The 20,077-nt window shown below is 67.0% G+C and overlaps 1 protein-coding gene across 2 annotated transcripts in view; it reads right to left on the bottom strand.

Annotated features, from left to right (window-relative positions):
- Positions 1-20,077, bottom strand: part of BAHCC1 (BAH domain and coiled-coil containing 1) — a 63,050-nt gene that overhangs the window by 8,475 nt on the left and 34,498 nt on the right. For both annotated transcript variants that reach the window (XM_086685552.1, XM_086685553.1), the window contains 13 exons: positions 16,689-16,811; positions 11,838-13,556; positions 11,415-11,523; positions 10,878-11,083; positions 10,546-10,704; positions 10,121-10,299; positions 9,654-9,990; positions 7,762-8,589; positions 3,780-3,979; positions 3,511-3,647; positions 3,041-3,169; positions 893-1,010; positions 119-410 (listed from right to left, as the gene is read on the bottom strand). In XM_086685552.1, coding sequence (XP_086541678.1) covers positions 119-410; positions 893-1,010; positions 3,041-3,169; positions 3,511-3,647; positions 3,780-3,979; positions 7,762-8,589; positions 9,654-9,990; positions 10,121-10,299; positions 10,546-10,704; positions 10,878-11,083; positions 11,415-11,523; positions 11,838-13,556; positions 16,689-16,811 — 4,536 coding nt within the window. The remainder of the gene's footprint in view (positions 1-118; positions 411-892; positions 1,011-3,040; positions 3,170-3,510; positions 3,648-3,779; positions 3,980-7,761; positions 8,590-9,653; positions 9,991-10,120; positions 10,300-10,545; positions 10,705-10,877; positions 11,084-11,414; positions 11,524-11,837; positions 13,557-16,688; positions 16,812-20,077) is intronic.

Below are 20,077 nucleotides of genomic sequence, written 5' to 3'. Positions count from 1 at the left end.
CCCCGGCTGCCCCAGCGGGGAGGCTGTCCCCGGGTCCCCCACACTCCACAAGCCGCCACCTGGCTCTGATGGCCGTCCGGGCCCGGCGGTCCCGGCTGCGGCCCTCGGACCCACTCGCCTGCCTCGTGTGCCGGGGCCACCGCCGACTGGGCTGGGAACTTGGGCGTCTCCCTGCCGCCGCCACCGCCATCCGGCTGCGTGTGCCGGGCGGCCCCCGGCACCTTGGTGCTCTTGGCTCTGGACAGCTTCTTCCGGATGCGTCCCCCTGGGGCGGCCTCCTTCCGCCTGAAGGGGCTGAGGCCGGCAGGCAGCCCCTTGCTCTTCACTTTCGGCTTCAGCTGGGCCACCTTGTGGGCCATGGCAGACGCCAGCTCGCCCTGACCGCTGCTTCTCTTGCACCGGACCTTTTCCTGTGAACGGGAAGGCGGTGGCTGCGCTCAGCCCTGCGGCCTTCAGCCTGCCCTCTGCCAGCGCCGGCTCACAGGTGGCACTTCCTCGGCCCCCGTCCTCTGAAGGGGCCCAGGGGGCACGGGGCTCGGCCACTGGAGCCCAGCACCCCTATCCCCCGCTCCACGGCACCTCCCAGACCGCCCACCCTACTTGAGCTTGGGGGACGGACGTCGAGGGCCCGGGTGTCTGTTCTGGGAGGGCCGGGCAAGGTGACAACACGCTCAGGCGGGGTGACAGCTGCCTCCAGGCCACCCACTGCACACGGGGTGCACCTGACACTGGGTTCACTGCTGAAGACTCCGCGACCTATAACACCGTGCACTTTTTCTTTCTGCTGGAGTGAGCATTGCCAGCCCCAGTCACACCTGCAGGCCCAGGGCCGGCCTCTGCCGCGAGGCTCACCGAGCCCCAGAGCCCAGGGCGAGGCCGCTGCAGTGCTCACCGCAGAGGCCGGCTGCAGGCCCACGTAGACGCTGCTCTCCAGGCGGGTTTGCTTCCTCGCAGGCTCCTCGCCACCCCGCAGCTCAGCACACAGCAGGCTCAGGCTGGACCGCACCGCCCTGGAGGCATGGGGGTGCAGGTGGGCACGGGCCAGCTGCAGGCACGCCTCGGCACCCTGGCCCCGTCCTTGCTCTGCCCTTTCCCGAATGAGGCTGCGCTCCTGTGCCGGGCTCCTCGGAGCACGCGCCGTGCTGCCAGGCGGCCCGGAGGCCGAGCCAGCACCGAGCCCCAGCCCGCCCGCCTGCTGGCCGGTCCTCTCGCTGACCGGGGAGGGGCGGCCTAAAGCTCAGGGGCCAGGGCTCTGTGGCCAGCTGGACCACTGTGTGTCCCAGCTGTGGCCTCAGTCTTCACACCTGGGAAACAGGGACGGGAACTATTACGGCTCTCTGCAAGGGTGGGGGAGGTCGGTCCCGGTCCCAGGACTGGCCCTCGTTGAGTGCCAAGGCCAGCGGCCACCACGGTTTGGAACAAGGGCGGTGTTAGAGAGGCTCCTGAGAATGGGGTCCCCTGCTTCCCTCTCCGCCACTGCCAGAAAGAGGTCGGGGCACAGTGGCCAGAGACACTCCTGTCCAGGGTCTGCCTCCCAGCCTCCTGGGACCCTGACTGCTGGGCTCAGACACCTGCTCTTAATCCCAGTTCTTGAGGGAGGGGAGCCTGAACCCCAGCACCCACATCCCGGGGTGGGGGGGTGGGGGGCTGGGAGTCTACTGACACCAAGTCTCGGTTTCCCCATGTCCCACAGGTGTGGGTGGGGCTGGGCCTGTCACCTGCCCCCTCCCCCACTCACATGGTGTTAATGAAAATGAGTCACAGACGGAGCCTGAGAACCCTGGCTTTGTGGGGACAGACATCACCTTTCACCTTCCCGCCCAGAGAGGGGACCAGGCAGGAAGCCGGCTGTGCAGTGAGGCTGCCCCCACCCCCCACCCCCCCACCCTTCCACTTCCTGCCTGGTCCCAGCTGCTGGCAACCACTGCAGGGCACGGCCCGCAGCGGGGGAGAGCCTGGGATTCAGGAGGGAGCCGGATCCTTGAGGAGGGAGGGCCCTGGACTGTGCGTCCTTCCTTGTCCCGAGGCTGCTACCCTCCAGCCAGGGCCGGGCTTCGTGGGTCGGTGGAGGAAGTGTTGTAATGCCAAGTACCAGGCCGGGGTTTCCGGGGCCGGGGGCCTGAGGGCAGCTCGGGGCAGCCTCGCCAGGACTCCCTGACGCAGCCACTGGCCACACTCTGGCCTCGGTGGGCCCTACCTTGGCCAGAGGCCCCGACAGCGCTGGCTGGTTCTCAAAGGGAGAGCCTGGGAGTCCCCTGGCTGGGGACACCTGGGCAGTGGGGGGAGGGGCAGCTCGGGGAAACGCCCCCCCCCCCCCCCCCAGCCATATGGCCTATCCCCGCCACCGCCCACAGGCGATGCGAACCCCCCTCCCTGTAACCTTCTCTGCATTTGCTAATGTTTTGTGACATAAAGCCCTGAGATTAATTTTTTGCCTCTGTCTTAATTGAAGGAACCATTTAGTGCCGATTTAACTATTATTACCAAATCATCAGGATTGATGCAGCGCGCACGCAGGCTCGCCAATCGCGTTTGGAGCAGCTCGTTGGATTTATGCAAATAGGTCTGCCGGGAGAGGCAATTTGTAGCCGGGAAGGACAATTATGCCCGGCCCGGGAGCGTGCCAACGAGTGCGCCGGGCGGGTAATGGATAATAACACTGCGCCGACAGCGTGCGCAGCACCGCAGCGTGACCAACGGCGTTACACGGTGCAGACAGAGAGGCTTTTCCGCAACGCCGCCTGGCACCCGAGGGGGCCGGGCGCGGGCAGGGGTGATGCCACGGCCAGGTGTGTGGACCTGGTGTGGCCACGCGCCGGGCCCAGCATGGGGCAGAGGGAAGGGGAGAGGTCTGCAGCGGGCTCTGTCCGTGGCTACAGCTCTGGGAGAGGGGAGCTGGGTCCTCACGGGAGCTTGAAGGGGGGGCGGGGGCCAGCAGCGTGCGGACAGGGGCGTCGAGGGCACCCTGGGCCCACCCCAGCCCCGCCACACGCACCCCCAGCCCGGGGCACCCCACGGCGGCCCACGCACCGGGACTTACTTGACTTTCTTGCCGTCGCCCCTGGGGAGCTGGCCCCCAGGACGCAGGGCGGGCAGCAAGCTGGGGTACTTGCGCTTCCTCGGCCGGCCGGGCCCCCGCCTCGCGGGGCTGCGCGAGCTCTCCTCTCTCCTGCAGGCCACGGGGGTGGGGGGTGCTCAGAGGCTTGCACCCACCCTGGCCCCCCTGACAGGGGCTCAGCAGAGGGCGCTGGCCTCGGAGGGCTGCAGGGGCAGGGCAGGCCCCCCCGACACTCGGGGAGCTGGGCCCTCACGTGGCCCAACGCACCAGCCTTCCTCCCACGGCCTCCGGGGGCCATCCTGGACGCCAGCCTCCAGCCCAGCTCAGCCCGGGCGTGCGTGGGGTGGCTCCCTGACCCCGAGGTAGTGGTCCCGGGCCCGCACAGCGGGGGGGGGCCCCCCACCCGGCCCCCTGCCGCGCACGCCCCGCCCGGCTGCCGCCCGGGGCCCTACTCGTGGTCGTGTCTGCGCTGGAGGCGAGCCAGCTCCCGCTGCTTCTCCTTGTAGCGCCGCTGCAGCTCTGCCAGCTGGACACGCATCTCCACCTCCTGCGTGTCCAGCCGGTCGATGGCGGCCTTCAGGGGGCAGACCTGGCGGGCAGGGGCGCGGGGGCCTGTGAGCCCAGGCGGGGCCCCACGGCGGGGGCGGCCGGCGTGGGCGCTCGGGGTGCCCCTTGGGTTGTTGCGCCGGGGGCGACCGGGCCCCCCCTTCCCCCCACTCACGGGCTTGGTCTTGGGGGTCCAGGTGTCCTTCCGTTGCAGAATCTGCATGCGGGGGGTGAGTGCGGGAGCCCTGCAGGGGTCGGCGGCGGGGGGCTGGGCAGAGGAGGAGGGGCTGTCCAGGCTAGCGGCCTCCGCCAGGGACCAGGCTGAGGCCAGCGTGGCCAGGCGCTGCAGGTCGAATGCCAGCACGTCCTTTTCCTCTGCGGGGGACACGAGGGTCAGTGTGTGTGTGCGGCAGGCGGGCACGTACCGCCCCTCACAGGGTCTCTTGTCCGCCTGCATCTTGGTACGGCCCAGACCCTCCAGGCTGCCCGGCTCCCCCAGCCACGAGGACCAAGGACCAGGGTGAGGTGGTGGGAAACAGCGAGATGGGCACAGGGTCAGGCACCGAGCACCCTGCCTCAGCTCCGGGGAGAGGAGGAGTCCCCCCCCGGCTACTGTGGGCCAGGCCAGTTGGGGAAGCGCCCAATCCATCCAATAGAGGCTTGTGGCTTATTCGGCCTCAACAGAAAGCGCCCGTGCGTTTCCTGCCCCTCCCAGATTCGTGAAGAGTGGGGTGAGAGGAACGGCCCAGTGCAGGGTCCGAGCTGAGCCAGTGGAGGGCAGCGTCCATCCAGGGGTGAGGCCTGGAGCGGAGACTCGGGACGGGGCGGGGTGGCGGTGGAGGTGGGGAGTCGGGTCCCCGTGGGCAGGCTGTTCCCACGAGGAGCCACAGCCGGGGAAGGGGAGCCGGCCAGGGGCAGCCCCGCGGGGTCAGACGGCTGCTGGGGCTAAAGCCGTCCACGGGCAGTTGTGCTTTTCAGGACCTGCAGCACACACACCTCCTCCGAGGTGGCCGGGGAGCAGCGATACCCCAGGGGCAATGAGCACATCTAACACCCTGAGCGTGGCTTCTAATTCCACCTCCCAGGAAAGGAGACTGGCTCCTGGGAGAAATGGCTGTTTCCAGGGGCGGGGGCGGTGTGTGGTCAGCCAGGAACACAGGAGGTGCTCAGAAGGTGAGGGGGACACGGCGGCGGGCACATGGGCCAGCTGCAGGGGCCGAATCTGACACAGCTCCAATCCTCCGGTTAAATAGCGAGAGTGCAGATTACAACCGACCAAAGAGAGTAAGAATCCGCGAGTCACCCTGCCACAAACAGGTAAAATGCACGGAGAGAACGCGTGAAGAGGCAGGGAGAACTGCTTCTAAGCACCTCCCTGCGAAATACTCGTTAACCGCAAAGGGGGGCCGCGGCCATCAGGGTGGGACAAGGCGGCGAGGCGGGTGCCAGGAGCTGAAACTTCTGGACGCCGGTTCTGAGCTGAGGCCACAGGGAGGCCGTGTTGGGTGGCCCCGGAGCGGGAGGCTAAGGGGCTCTCTCCTCCTAGGGCGTGGGCTGCTCTTCCCTCTAGAAGCCAGGGCAGGGCTGTCCGGAAGCCCTACTTCAGCGACAAGTCCCACACAGTGTCCTATCTGTTGGGGTCACTGTGGTCACCAGGAAGCTCCTTTGCTCCCCTGTCCGGCCGGCCCGGCCCCGGTCCTCAGGCTGAGCCTGCTGAGCCGGTACAATCGCGTGGGTGAGCCTGGCGGGGGGGGTGGGAGACGAGGCGGGGGTAGGTGGGGGGGGTGGGAGACGAGGCGGGGAGGGCTTTTCTTGGCTTCAAACAACACCCTGCAAAGCTCTGCAGCCCTGGGGGCTGTGGAGAGAGAGACAGCCCCACCCCGTGCCCTGGGGTGTCTCTAACTCCTGTCCCCGGAAGGGCCTGGGGCCAGGCTACCCAGACAAGCCGCAGCTTTGCAGACCTGGGTCTCAGGCTCACTCAGGAGGAAAGGGGCATCCACACTCGGGGACGGACAGGGCCTGGGCTCCCCAAACATCCAGGGTGGGAGGGAGGCTCAGGTGGCTCTCCAAGGGCGGGATGTTCTGGTGTCTCAGAGCTGGGCTCCTGGGTACAGACCTCCCATCCAAGGCCAGGCAGACACAGGGTCTGACTCCCCGCCCTTCTCCCACCCCAGGGCTCAGTCTGGGGCTCAAGTCCCTGCATCTGGTGCGGAGGTCTGAGGGCCAGGCAGTGCCCCCACTGAGCCCCCCGCCCCCAACTTGAGCCCAGGTGGGGGCAGGCCAAGGGTCCTGCAGCTGAGGTCTTCCGGGTGGGGCTGAGGGGCTCTGAGCACCCAGGTCAGTGAGGTTGCCCTTGAGCAAATGGCCTGGGGTTTGAACTCCTGCCCCACCACAACTCGGCTGCAAACCTGCCGACCTCCTCGTCCCTGCGTCCCAGGGGCCTTCCACCAAATCCCGTGCCCGGCCTGGAGGGGGTTCAGGGGGTCCCTTCTGGGGAGGAAGGGACAGGAGGCTCTGCTGTCCCTCGGGACCCCTGCTTCTGGGACATACTTCTCCCACTCTCTCCCTCTGTGAATCTTGCTGCTCATCTGAGATCACAGCCAATCTCCTAATTCGTTTCAGGCAAGGCGGTCATTGTGCTCATAGGGAACAGCTCCGGATCTGAGAGTGCACAGACTGGCCAGTTAACTGGGACAGAGGACAGGATGGGGCCTGGGTGCTCCAAAAGGGGAGGGTGGAGGTCTGGGGGTTCCAGGAGGGGAGAGTGGGGGCCTGGGTGCTCCAAGAGGGGAGGGTGGGGGCCTGGTGGTTCCAGGAGGGGAGGGTGAGGGCCGGGGGGTTCCAGGAGGGGAGGGTGGGGGCCTGAGTGCTCCAGGAGGGGAGGGTGGGGGTCTGGGGGTTCCAGGAAGGGAGGGTGGGGGCCTGAGTGCTCCAGGAGGGGAAGGTGGGGGCCTGCGGGTTCCAGGAGAGGAGGGTGAGGGCCTGGGGGCTCCAGGAGGGGCGGGTGGAGTGGCGACCTGGCCATGCATCTTCCTTGGTCCACACACCCCAGCGACTGAGGCGCCTGGCCTGGGCTGCAGTTGCAACGCCCACAGGGGACTCACGTGGTCTCCACGTGAGCGTTCTTTCAATGAATGGGCCGCGGTCCAGCAGGCATTCACATGCACAGACTGGGTGGCCACACACACTGGGCCCAGCATCCGCTCGGCACTTTCGTGCCAGCCACGCTCACGTGGTGGGTCTGGGCAGCCCGGCCCCGGCCCGGGGCTCCCCCCCTCACCCTACAGCCCGGAGCCCTAACTTAGGCCCTCCTGGGGTCCAGCTGGGAGTCCACGGTGGGTGCTCCCCAGCAAACTGCCCTCGGCACAGCGGTGGGCCCGTCTAGGTGGGCAGGAAGAGTGACACAGAGGCCTCTGGGGAAATTAACTTTACGAGAACATTTGCTTTATCTCCAAAGAGCACAAAAGGCGCCTGTGGCTGGCAGCAGAGCACTTTATGCGTCAGGAAAACAAGTGGGCAAGCTGAGAGAACTCTGTTGGGCTCTGTCTATAAATATCAGCGCGCACGATGCCTGGCTGGGGGTGCTCCCGCGCGAGGGTTTCCTCAGGGGGCCCCTCTGGGGCGACTACCCCGGCTAGCCTGTGTGGGGTCCCCACGGGCTCCAGTCCAGGGCTCACCATGGGGTGGCACCAGGCCCTGTGCCCGCACCCTGGGGCCCCTCTGGGGCCGGGAGCCCAGAAGCATCTCAACCTGCATTCCGCCCCGGGACAGGAAGGACCGGCACCCCGGCCCTGGTGACATTGCGGGGGACACGTGGTCAGTCTTGGACCACTTCCCCTGGGCCTGGGAGGCAACAGCCGGTGCGTCCTAAGCGAAGACCTGGCAGGCCTCGGGCCAGGAGCCACACAGGCTTTCCTCTGCCTTCCCGGAGGCAAGGCCCCAGTTCAGCCACCTCATCCCCCGAGGGTCTTGGCTTCCTCGTAATGTGACCGGGGGACAGCGTATGGGGACAACTGTAAGGCCCCCACGGGGCGCTGTGGACACTGCAACATACACGGGGCATGCTGACCCAGACTCTGTCCTTCTGAAAGCACGGTCAGGGTGCAGTCCTGGCCCCGAGGGTCCAGCTTCCAGAGCGTTCACAGGGTGGTGCTTACCTCGCAAGGTGGGCTCCCTCCTTTGCTGCTGGATCTCCAGGTCGGCCAGCTCGCTGAGCAGGGCAATTCCATGAATCCCTGAGCTACAGGGCGAGGGGGCTGTGCGTGGGGGCCCAGGGGCAGCGGCAAGCTGTGGGTCCGGCGGGCTGACACCTGGCAGGTCCCCCAGGTCGATGGTGGCGGCCACCAGGGCGTCCAGGCCCGGGAGTGCCCTGGGCAGGTGGCTGTTCTTGGAAGCTGGCCCCCGGCCCTCCTCCTCCTGCAGCTCGACCTCCTGATACTCAGCCCCCTCTTCCGGCTTTGCTTCCCTGGGGGCCTGCCAATTGCCCGGCCTGGCCTCACTGAGGGCACCTGGACTCTTCGGCTGCTGCGGGGCCGGGGCGCTGGCCCCCGATGAAGGCCCTGGCCCCACCTCCGTGCCCCTCTCCACCGCAGCCCCCTCCTCTGCAGCCCCTCCCTGAGTAGAATGAGCCTGGCCGATGGCCTCGGGGCCCCCTCCCTCGAGGAGGGCCCCACATCGCAGTTCTCGAAGCCCCTCCAGTGGGCTGAGGTCTGCTGCCTTCCCCAAGGGTCCCCGCTCGGCAGGGTGGGGGGTGGCGGCAAGGTCCTGGGTGGCCTCCCTGGCCCCCAAGGGCAACCCCGGCTCCTGTGGGCTCTGGGGGCTTCGGGGGGGCAGCTCCCCGGGTAGTAACGTCCTCGCTGGCTCAGGCTGGACCCTGGGAGCTGCAGTTTGCATAGTTTTGGGGTCCGAGAGGTCAGGAGAGTGCACGCTGGGGGACAGGGAGAAGCCCGAGCTGGCCACAGGGCACGTGTATCCGGGAGGCAGGTCTGTGAAAGAGGGAGTGTTGTCAGGAGAGGGCAGCTGGGGGCACGGGTGGCCCTGTGCCAAGAGGGTGGCCTCAAATCCCCGACTGCCACCTGGGAGGGAGGGTCTCCAGCCTGCCCTCTGCCTTCGAAACAGGTGAGATGAGGACAGGGAACACGTTACACTGAGGGGGCACCTGAGGGCAGGAGAGGAGGTCCCTGGAGCCAGCGCCCCCAGCCCAGCCCAGGACGCTCTCCCTGGCCAGACGGCTGTGACCACCTCAGCTCCTGCCGTGGCCCCAGGGGTCCACAGGGGTGTGCAGGGGCCCTCTGGGGCACGGCGTGCTGTGGCTAACCAGAAGGGGGGTGGTTTAAAACAAGATACTTGGACCAGGCTTTCTCAGAACCAGAACGAGCCGGCAGCCTGTCGGAAGCATGCCCCATTAACTGCATTAAAAAAAAAAAAAAAACAACTAAGAGGAAAAAAGCTAGCAACACTCCCCACCCCAAAACCCAAACCCCCCAAAAACAAAAACACAACTTCTGTTGGCTCAGTCTCCTTATTGTGGGACGGGGGCGGGTTTTATGTTCGCCACACGGGTTTGCCGCGTCAACGTGGGGCCTCGTTCCGGGACAGCGAGAGCCAAGGGGCGCGGCGGGCGGGCGCTGGGCGGCAGGGGCCCAGACGGCTCCAGGAGGCGCTCCCTCGCCCCGCTTCGCCGAGACCCGGAGCCAGGGATGGGAGCCGGTCCCACGGCTGTGCCCAGGTCCTGCCACCGGCCCCAGCAGGCCAGGCACTTCACTGTCCGTAGCCCCCACTGCCGGTCAGCTGAGCCCAGCCCTCATCCCGCCCCGTCTGCCAGGAACTGGGGAGGAGGTGGTGGGGTCCCTCAGTGCTCGCCGCATGGGTCATCCAGGATTGTGGACGGGGAAGGACAAGGAACAGCGCCCTGGGCCCTTCCTGGAAGGCCTTTGCAGGTGCCAAACCAGGCAGCCCCCTCAGTTCAGCTCTGCCCACCCGGAAGTGGAGAAAAGCCTCCGAGTGGAAGGGGGCGGGCCAAGGTCAGCCCAGCGCTGCCCGCTCTCACCTGGTTCCAACGCGCTCAGGTTGGCTCCGGACCGCCGGCCCTCCCCACTCTTGTCCTCGGAGCTGGGCAGCTTGGAGCCGGGCCCGGGGCTGCCCGAGGGGCGGACGGATAAAGTGCACGAGGCTCCGGGACGCGGTGGCGGTGGCGGTGTGGGGCAGCTGGCAGGGGGCTTCGGGGTAGGCGAGTGGCAGCAAGGGGACAGCTTGGCAGGGCCTATGGTGGCAGGTGAGGGAGTGCCCTTGGCTGTGGGGGTTAAGGCAACTGGCTTGTGGGTGGACTTCAGGGTCTTCTCCTGGGTGGGCTCTTCCTGCTCCAGGTGGTGGTCCTCGGGCTTCCGCTGTTGGTGGGGGAGGGAGAGGCTCAGCCGGCTCGACCCCCTGCTCAGGGCGTTGGGGGGTGGGGAGGCCTGGAGCAGGGAGGGAGGAAGGAGCCCTGGGTCCCCGCTGGGTGTGGCCTGGGGCAGGTACCTGGACGGGCGCAGCCCTCTGCTGCTGCTGCTGCTGCTGCTGTAGGGCATAGAGCTCTTGCTGGCGCAGGAGCTGGGACCGCGAGTACACGGGGAGCTGGCCGGGGTGCTGCACGTGGGAGGCGGGGCCCCGGCCCCCATACATGGGGGGCCACAGTGAGGCCTGGTCCATGACGTCAGCTGTGGGCAGGGCCAGAGGAACCATCAGGCAGATGGGCCAGGACCGGGCCCTGCGCCCCGTGTCCCGAGCCCCCTGGGCCGGCCCCTTCCCCGCCCCTCACTTACCTCGCGCCTGCTTCCTGGGCCTGGGCCACGGGCGGGCGGCCCCGCCTCACTGTCCCCACGGCCGCGTGGGCTGCTCCCTTCTCCAGACCCACTTCCCACAGCCCCCTCCCCATACAAACAGCCGGCCCGGGAGGCTCTTACCAAGCGTGTGGGGGGCTGTGTGGGGCGTGGGCTCCGAGGGCAGAATGACGAGCTGTGCAGGGCTGTCCTGGGAGAGGGGGAAGACGGAGGGTATGGAGCCGGGCACAGAGGCGGCGAAGCCGGGGGGCAAGTTCTGGTGCAGGGCGGGGTGCCCGAGGCCTGGGGAGACAAGGCCCGGTCACCAGGGCGCGTGCAGCACCGGGTCCTGCCACTCTCGGGCCTCCCACACCAGGCTGAGGACCGTCCAGCCCGGTCAGGACGCATGCCCCGCCCCAGGCATCCTGGCTGTCCCTCCCCCCCCCCCCCCTGCCGCCTGCCCTGGGAGCACTGACCGTAGGAATGCCCCCCCATCCACAAAGAGGGGCTGCGGGTGCGGGGCAGCCACGGAGGGTGGGCGGGGTGGGGGTGGGGGGCTGGGTCCCCGCCCAGCTGGCTGTTCTGCAGCGAGGAGCCGCTGGCGATCATGAGATGAGGGGCCAGGTCTCCGGGGCAGCCGCCGGGCGGGTGGATCCGGGAGAACTCCAGGCGGTCCTTGTCCCTGTGCATCACCGAGGGTGGAGGGGGCTCAGCCCAACCGCCTGGCCACCTACCCACCTCCTCCACCCCATCCTGTGGACATCAACCTTGGAGGAGAGAGTGAGGCTCAGAAGGTCCCAGGTACACCACAGGATAGGGCGGGCCTCAGTATTGGGGGCCTCCTCCCCCACAGCGGCCCCGACAGCAGAGGGAAAAGTTCATAGAGCTCCCCTCGACACGGGCAGAAACCCCCGCAAACCCGGGGTGGGGGTAGGCAGACCCGCCCGAGTCAGGCCACAAAGCCTGACCCCCCGCCCCCCCCGCCCCCGCGGCGGCTGAAGCCCTGTTCTCACTGAAGCAGGAGCTCCCGGCCGGCGAGCCCCAGGCGGTCCTCGGACAGGCGTGCCCTTTCTTCCTCAGCCTCCAGGTCCAGCACGTGGGTGGAGCGGGGCCCAGCTCCTGCTGCGGACATGGCAGAAGGGACAGGGGCTCGGGCGGCCGGAGAGCCAGAGGCTAAAGCAAGCAGGGCAAGGGGGGTGACAAACCGAGGGAGGGTCTCCCGCCCCACGGGCCTCGGGGGTTCTGCCGAAGGCAGGTGTGGGGAGTGGTGGCTTCGAGGGATGGGGGCGAGCCGGTCAGCCCAGCGAGGGACGGGACCGAAGACGTGGGGCGGGGACGGCGGGTGAGTCCAGGGCCCGCCCTTTGTTAGCTCCGGATGGGCAGAGGAGAGCAGGCCGGCCACACTCCCCGTCTCCCTCCCTTGCGCAGGGGCCTACCTTTGAATGCAGGGGCTGCCCGGCCCTGCCGCCCGGTGTTGGTGCCGTAGGCCGTCTCGGGCCGGCTCACCGTGTCCTTCTGCCGGGACAAGGCCACCGCGATGCCCACGGGAGGCTGCCTCACTTCCGCGTCACTGTGTGGGGTGTCGTGTTCCCGGCTTCGGGCACAGTCGGGCCTCTCTGCCTCGCCCGGGGCCTGGGCTGGGCCTTTGGAGGCGGGGAACTTCACATCCTGCTGGGCACAGCTGGCCTTGAGGCCACCCAGGCCCACGAAGGGTGCCTTCTGGCCGACGACCAGCGCTTGGTTGCTGTATTTGAGCAGGTTCTTCATGGCCGAGACCTCATCGGGTGGGGCGGGCAGATCCTGGGGCAGGAGTGCGGCCTGCTGCAGGCTGCCGCTAAAAGGGTCCAGGTAGGTGCCAGCCTTATGCTCCTCGCCAATGGCCATGGCAGTGCCCTGGCCCGACTGGATGCTCCATGGGGGTAGGTGGGGCCCACCATAGCCCAGAGACGCCAGTTCCAGGGACGTGCGCTTGGCTTCGGCCCCACTGCCCCCTGGCTCCACCTCGGGGGTCACCAAGTGCTGCTGATGCCGGATCCGGGCCACCTTCTGGGCCCCAGGGGGACCGGAGGGGGCCTCCTTGCTGGCGGTCTTATCTAAAGTGCAGCAGGCCTGGGCGACCTTCCCACCCAGCGGGTCCTGGTGACTCGGCCGGGCACAGTCCTGTGAGTGGGCAGGCAGCTCGAAGTAGCCACTTTTGTCCAGACCACCTTTGGGGAGCCCGGAGAAGGGGGTCTCGGGGCCTGTGCTGTTGAGATACTCCAGGCCCTTTAGCCGGGGGTTGAGAGCCGCCTCGAAGCCCCCAGGCCGCCGCTCGGCCTTGCCCTCGGCCTTCAGGTGAGCGTAGGAGACCCCATAGGGCACAGCGTGTTCAGGGGCCAAGGCCCCCTCGAGGTGCCGGTCTTTGCCGTCGCCTGCCACCGCACAGGCCTCGGCTGCCTGAAAGGGGCGGCTCTTGTCGGCCAGGTGTCCCACGGAAGGCACGAAGGTGGGCCCGCTGGCCTTCAGGTCTCGGGGGACTTTGTCCTGCAGCGGGCAGAGCCCGTCCGGGCCCGCGTGCAGCTGCAAGCAGGGGAAGGAGCCGGTGGCTGTGCTGAGGGGCGGGGGCGGCCCGGCGGGCAGGCCAGACGGCACCGCGTAGGACGCGGCCTGGCACCGCGTCTGCCGCCTCTCCGGGCCCTCGCTGAAGGCCGGCCCGGGCTCCGCAGGGCCCGCCGCCTCCTTGGTGCAGCGTCCGGAGGCCGCGACGCCCACGCCGGGCCGCACCAGCATGCCCCCCGCGCAGCTGGCCAGCGAGGCCTTGCCCGTCTCGCCGTTGAGCACCTTGGTGTTGAGGAGGCAGGAGGCGAGGTGCTTGGGGCGGCCCTCGCAGGCGCCCCGGGGCGCCCCGCCGCCGTCCTTGCAGTGGCCGTCCTCCTCCCCCGCTGCCGGCCTCTCCTTGCCCTCCGCAGCCTTGCCGGCCTTCTCTCTGCCCAGCTCTCTGCCCATGAGGAAGCGGTCGAACTCCTTGGCACCCTTCTGCAGGGGGCCGGCCTCGCCTCGGTCGCGGCTACAGGAGCTGATGGGGTGGCCGGGGGCGGCTCGGGCCACGCCGGGGAAGTTGTGGTTGGCAGGCAGGAGGGTGGGCTGGGGGGGCAGGTTGCGCAGGTAGAAGTTATCTGCGTGCCGAGAGAACCGCGCGGTCACCGGAGGGCTGGGGGACTTCCCCAAGACACAGGCTCCAGGAGCCTGTCCAAGGCCTGCTGGCAGTTACCGTCCGAGAAGGTTTAAAGTTGTAAAAGAGACCTCATGTCGGGTCTACCCCTTTAACCGTGTTTAAGTGCGCCGTCGGCTGGCACTGCGAACCTTCACGGTGCCGTGCAGTCGCCACCACCGTCCGTCTCCAGAACTTTATCGTCGTTCCGTCCCCGGGTAAACACTAACTCCCTCTCCCTTGGAAGGTTCTGACTCGCGTTCGGCCCCCCCGGGAGGTGGGAGCTGCGAATGGCCCGGGGCCCCTGCCCTGCCCGGCGCCCACAGGCCCGGCGCTCACAGGGATTAGAGCCGGGAGGGGTACGGGGCCACAGGCATCTCCCCCGCCCCAGGCAACGCCAGGGCCTCGCAATCGGCCATCAGAACCTTAAAAGCAGGGGAGGTCGCTGACTCACGGTTCGGGGCTGTCTAAGTGGCCGGTGGCACACAGCATGTGGCGTGATGTGGCCACCACACCGCTGGCTGTGCCCGCACACCCGTCCACTGCAAGCGGGACCGTGCACTGTGGACTGCGAAGTGCCCGTCTCTGACTAGGCCCCTGTAAGGGCTAAGACCCAGGAGAAAGGGAGGCCAAGTCTGAGGATGGGCTGGGGGCGGAGGACCCCGCTCGCCTACCTCCTGAACACCCTGGCAGGCCCCCAGCTCCTCTCTGCATGTCAACTGTGGCAACCTCAGGCCGGGGGATCCGGGGATGCTTTGAAGGGAGAAGAGGAAGTGATCACAGATGGCAGCCCCCACAGCTCTGGGCCCGTGGAGGCTGGCGGTGGGTGGTGGGCAGTAGGGGGCAGTGTACCCCCAGCTCCCTGGGCCGGGCCGTGGCCTGCTGTCCAGCCTGGGCCCTGGGCCAGCCCTTCCAGCCTGGGGCCACGCTCTCTATGTGGGTCCCAGGCTGGCCCTGGGGTCGCACGCTGCTCCCAAAGCCGGGCTCCTGTCTCTGTGGACCTGGGGTACCCCGAGGGGGCAGACAAGGGGGAACAAAGAAACATTTGGAACTTGTAAAACTGTCCTCGTGCACAGAAGTTCCTTGTCAATTTCCTGCTAATTAAAACTGGCAGGGAGGGGGGCAGGGGGCGGGGCGCTGGGGAAGAGTAGCCTGGGTGAAACCTAATTAGCTTGATTTCTGAAACCAAAACGTTCTTGGGTGGGGCTCCACCACAGCACTGAAAGCCGAGAGGCCACGAGCGCCCCATTACTGCAAGGGCAGTTCTGGGCTCGGGGTCACCGGGTCGGGCTGTCGCCCCTGACAAATGCTGTCAAAACGGCTGCACGCGTGGGAGTTTGGGGGACCCCGCCTGGGGCCGGTGGGGGCTGTCCTCTGGCTGGGTAGCGGAGCACCTGGCCCCACATGCGGGAAACTTGGTTTCCGGGGACCATCCCTCACCTACCCATCTCCTGGGGCAGGGGGTGGCGGGCTTTCCTGGCCCTGGCACAGGCCGACCCTTGTCCGAATCAATCCCAGCCAGCCCATCCTCGGCTGGGTCAAGGCCAAAGCTTTCCGGACCTCAGCTGCCCCGCCCGGCCCAAAGGCACAAGACACAGCAATGTCCGGGAGTGGGAAGCTTGTTGGGAGAAAGGACTGGGGCAGGGCTAGGAGGACATGAGCACTGGCCATAGGCTCCACCCCAAAACTGCCTCACTGGGGGTCACCTTGCTGAGGGCCTCCCTTCCTTCCCTGAGGCCCCCTTCAGCACACTCTGATTGAACTGCTAGGTCCTGAAGCCCAGCCCGGTGTCCTGTCCATCAGCCAGACCCTGCTGGGTGCTTTGTGGTCCCCTCCTCTGCCTCCACTGAGGGCCCCAGGCTTGGGGCTCCTTGGGATCCCCGGAGCTGTGTGTGTCCTCACCCAGGTTGGCCCCTCTCCCTGGGCTGGCTCAACCTGTCCTCCACCATGTGTGTCCAGCCACCTCCTGGATACCCCTAGGAAAGTCCCTCTGTGTGGAAGACGAACTCACCCCTCCCCTCTGAACTGCTCCCCCGCAGGTGCACCCCTCCCACAGCCTGGCCATGAATGGGGGTCACCTAGGACCTCTCGACCTGCATGTCCCCTCCACATCCCCAGTGGGACCCCCATGCCCCAATTCAGGTCCATATCACTGGTCATCTGAAACATGGTAAGGAACCCAACAGCCTCCCTGCCCATCTACTGGCACGACCCCAGAGAAACCTTCCTAAAATGCAAATGAGATGTGATCCCATCCAGGAAAAATCTAGGAGACAGGGCACTGAGGGCCCCAGCCACTCCCCCGGTGGCCACATCTCCTGTGGGCTCCCTGATGGGATCCATGACCTTGAGGTTGGGCTTTTGCATGAGAGTGCGTGTGCACGCCCGAGAGGGCATGCATGCACGTACACACGTGTGCACGCACACCCTCCCCACAGTCCCGTCAGCACTGCTTTCTCATCAGCAAAGCCCTGACCTCGGTGTCCCCTCTCCAGAGACACCTCCTGGGGGCCCCCTCCTGCCGATGGAATGAGAGCCCCTCCTCTGCCTGCTGGGGCACATTGATGCCCCAACACAGCCTGCAGCCTCTGTCTGACCTGAGGCCCTGGTGTGCAGCTTGGGTGAGGCAGGAAGTGCAGGCTTCTGGGGGCTTCCTCCCCCCCACCCCCGCCCGATGGCATCCTCCCCCCGAGCTGCCCAGGGCGGTGGGGATCGGGAAATCGTGTGTGCAGGTCAAGGCTAGGTGCCGAGGGGCTAGGCACCACCCCTTAGGGGCTTCGGTCGTTTGGGAATCTTCCACCGGAGCCGGAGATATCCAGACAGCATGGCTGTGTCTTCAGGGTGCGCACCTAACCCCAGCACATGACCTGCCTCTTGGCCATGGTCCTGAGACTTTAAATCCTCCGGGAGCCTGAGAAGCAGGCTCCCTGTCCTCGGTCCCTACCCCGCCGTGGCCTGAGACCCGGAGAGGAGGGTCTGCCCAGGCTGGCCGTCTTCACCTGGTACCCCAGAAGCCCCCAGCCCAGCCCCGCCCGGCCCCACCCTCCCGGATGCCCTGCGCCCCAGACCCCCAGCGAGGCCCCAAGCCAGCACTTGCCTTTTTGGGTTCCATAGAAACGATGTTGCCCATAGAGAACATTGCTGTTTCCATGGTGATCCAAGTGGCTCATGGGTAGGAAGGTGGATGCCAGACTCCCCGAAAATCTGGGGTACCCTGGAGCTGGAGGAGCAAGGACACTGGCTGCAGAGGCACCCTCGAGGCCCCGGCCCGCATGCGCCCTGACCCCAGGGAGGGGAGAAGCGGTGGGCGGCCCAGGAGCGGCGCCCCGCAGAGCCTGGTATACAGCCCGCCGGTGGGAAATCAACCCATCAATACATCATATTAACTCTGACTCGACTAACACCATCCCTCTGGTGCGGCACAAATTGAATTGCTGATGGGCTGGGAGAGAGGAAGATGGGAGAGGGCGCCTGCGGTCCCTCCCCCAGTAGCACACGGCGGGAGCTCTGAGGCAGGGCAACAAAAGCTCCTCTCGGAGAGGCATCTTGGGAGGACGGGGCCGCAGCGGACACACATGCTGGACGGAGACCCTTGCTGCACAGGCCGAACTGCCAGCCAGGACAGCCAGGGCCAGGTGCCACCTCGGCCCACGCCATCCAACGGGCACCTAAGTGCTCGGGCAGCCTGCACCCTGGGGCTGGCGCCGTCGGGGGGTGCCGACTCGCATTTTGCTGGGGCTGCCAGCATGGCGGGTTCTCCAGCGGCCCGGCCTCCACTCTGAGATCTACAGAGGGAGCTGGCCCCCAGCCCTGACACCCCTCCTGGGGTCTGAGTCATGCCAGGCAGGCCCTTCTCCGTCCCTCTGGGGCCTAAACCATCCTTGGGGCCTGGCCCTGCCCAGCACAGGAACGCCAGCCATACCCTGGAGCTGGCCCCACCTGTTGGCCTTGGACCTTGGGGGCTCCTGCCACCTGGGATGCACACCCTGTCCCCAGAAGGGACGAGGACAGACAGGCATAAGCACAGCCTGGGGGAGCTGTGTCTGCTGGATGTCCAGGGCCACCAGCCACCCTGACTGGGGCTCCTCACCGCTGGTCCTTCCCCCTCGTGGCCCAGCAGGGAGGGGCGGGGGTGGGGGCCCACAGCTGGGGCAGGCAGGAGACAGTCTTACTCTGACTCCTGCTTGGAGGTGACGCTCTGAACGTGCTCTGTAGGAGTTTCTCTCACCCCATGGTTGTCCCAGGAGCAATCAGCTCCCAGGAGCGCCTTCCCGCCCTTCAAGGTGGCCTTGGCTGTGAGGAGGGAACAGCCATCCAGGGTCTTCCCCGGGGAGCAGCGGCCACAGGGACAAGGAGGAGCTCGAGTGGGGCCCTGCGGACAGCAGTCCTGGGCGAGGAGGGCAGGCTGGCCCCCCAGGCTGGTGTGTGTGGCCTGTCGCCCTTGAGAAAAGGGAGCCGTGAGCCCCGTGCCTGGGGAGCGGGCACCAGCACCCCTCCTAGTGTCACAGTGGAGTCCGGACGAGTCCCGGGGCAGAGAGCCCCATTTCATCCTGCCCATTAACTGCTTCCCTGAGTCTATTTACGACAGAAGCCCTCTGCTGTTCGAGTGGAACGTTCTTTGTAACAGCTGGTGGCTGAGCACCCCACGGAGTATCTTCTGGGAAACACCTTTCCAGAAGGGGCGGTGCCAGAACCACGGGACAGGCCTCCAGTCCCCCACGTCCTTGGAGGGCCTGGGGCATTACTCCCGGCCTGAGGCTGGTCTGTCTGGATACAGAGGCCGCAGAGGCGGACGGTGGAGTGTGGAGGCCGGCGTGGGGGCTCTATCTCAGTGCCGGGGGTGGCGGTCGAGGCAGCTGGGGGTCAGCCCTGGAGCCCACCGCGAGCACCAGGGGCCCGGGAGTCCCCTGGCAGGCCTGAGGCTGGGGGCAGGGCGGGGGGTGCGCTGTGCCACCGTGGATCAGGCTGCGTAGCTCAGCTCAGAGGTAAGAACGCAGCCGCAGGGGCAGAGCTTGGAATGGAAAGCGGTCAGCACCAAATGGGGGCCGTCTGGGATCCCCCAGCCCGAATGGGGTGGCCTGCACCCTGATCCCAGCGGGCTGGGTCCCTCAGACCCAGATGATGCAGTTTGGTTTGGAGGTGGAGCTGTGGAACCCTGTCCCCAAGGGACGTTCCCGGCAGCCCCATCTGGAGGCCGGAGAAGTCCCTGGATGGCTCTCTGCTTAGGGCTCACGTCCCCAGGCACATGTGAGGGCTCGGGAAAGGTGCCAGCCACCGCCCCGGCCTATCCCCTCCTAGCCCCCTCCTGCCTGGCCAACTGGCCTAGTTTGTGTGGGGAGACGCATCTGGAACAGCTGTTCCCTAGATTAAACTCAGCTCCTGGGAGACTTGACAAAAGCTGAGAGCCGGACGGGCCGGGAGCAGCCGGGGGCGGCGGGCGGGGGGCCGGGGCCTGTGTGTGCCGCGCGGGCGGGGGCCGGGGTGGTAAGCCACCGCAGCTGTCCCCTTTTAATTGGCCGCTGTTAAATGTTTTACGGGGCCTCGTTTTGGTAAACAGAAGTCTGTAAATTCCTCCTTCCCAGAACCCGTTTCCCGGGCGTGGACACCCCCGCCTCCCCGTGACCCCTCGGGAGGTCTAGGCCTGCCGCCCACCCGTGGCGTCCGCTGGCTGAGCGGGGAGCCCCTCCCTGCGGCGCCCTGGGTCGGAGGGGGGGTGTTCGGTGTTAGGGTGCCTGTCCGAGCCCCTCTCCTTTTGAGCCGAGCTGGTGGCAGTCCAGGCCAGGGAGCAGGGGACTCCCTCCCACCTCCAGCTGCCTGAGGCCCTGCCCTCGGGGATCCCACAGGGAGATTCGAGCCGTGGGGAGGAAGTTGGGGGAGAAGGAAAAAGCAGCAGAAGGGGCATGGGTGGGGGGACTAGACGGGGATGTGGAGGGGGCCTCCCAGCCAAGCATAGAAAGGTCCCTTTCTTTTCGCCGAGATCATCCTCTCTGAACTGAAGAAAATAAAGCTGATTTTACAAACCACAGCAGCTGTCATGAGAAGGCATGAGGCAGGGCCGCTGTGGGTCCTTGACGGGGCCACGGCAGAGGGCGGGGGCTGTGGTTCTCAGGACGGCTCGGGGTGCAGGGAGAGGGAGAGGGGCAGGGGCTGGATGCCCAGGAACCCAGGAGCCCACATTCCCGCAGGGAATATGGTGGTCCAGGACCCCGTTCCAGATCCTCGTAATCCTTGAGGTGGGAGCTAATTGACAGGTGGCAAATCTGTTAAGCAACGGCCCACGGTGGGGAGCCGGGCCCCAGGTCTGTCCCTGGCCTCCCACTGCCTTCCAGGCCCTGGAGGCTCTTGAGGCTCTTGATGGAGCTCTGGGGAGGGGTCCCGGGCCTCAGTGGATGTCTCACTGATGACACCGTCCACCCTGCCCGCTGCTGTGAGTTGCCAGGACACTCAACCCCACGACATAAGTGAAAATGGGGGACCCTAGAGGGT

The sequence above is a fragment of the Puma concolor genome, chromosome E1 (genome assembly GCF_028749965.1).
Source record: "Puma concolor isolate L17-30 chromosome E1, mPumCon1.1.hap2, whole genome shotgun sequence".
In the NCBI taxonomy this organism is placed as follows: domain Eukaryota; kingdom Metazoa; phylum Chordata; class Mammalia; order Carnivora; family Felidae; genus Puma; species Puma concolor.
The sequence above is the reverse complement of the archived record's forward strand: the minus strand, read 5'-3'. Positions and strand labels throughout refer to the sequence as shown.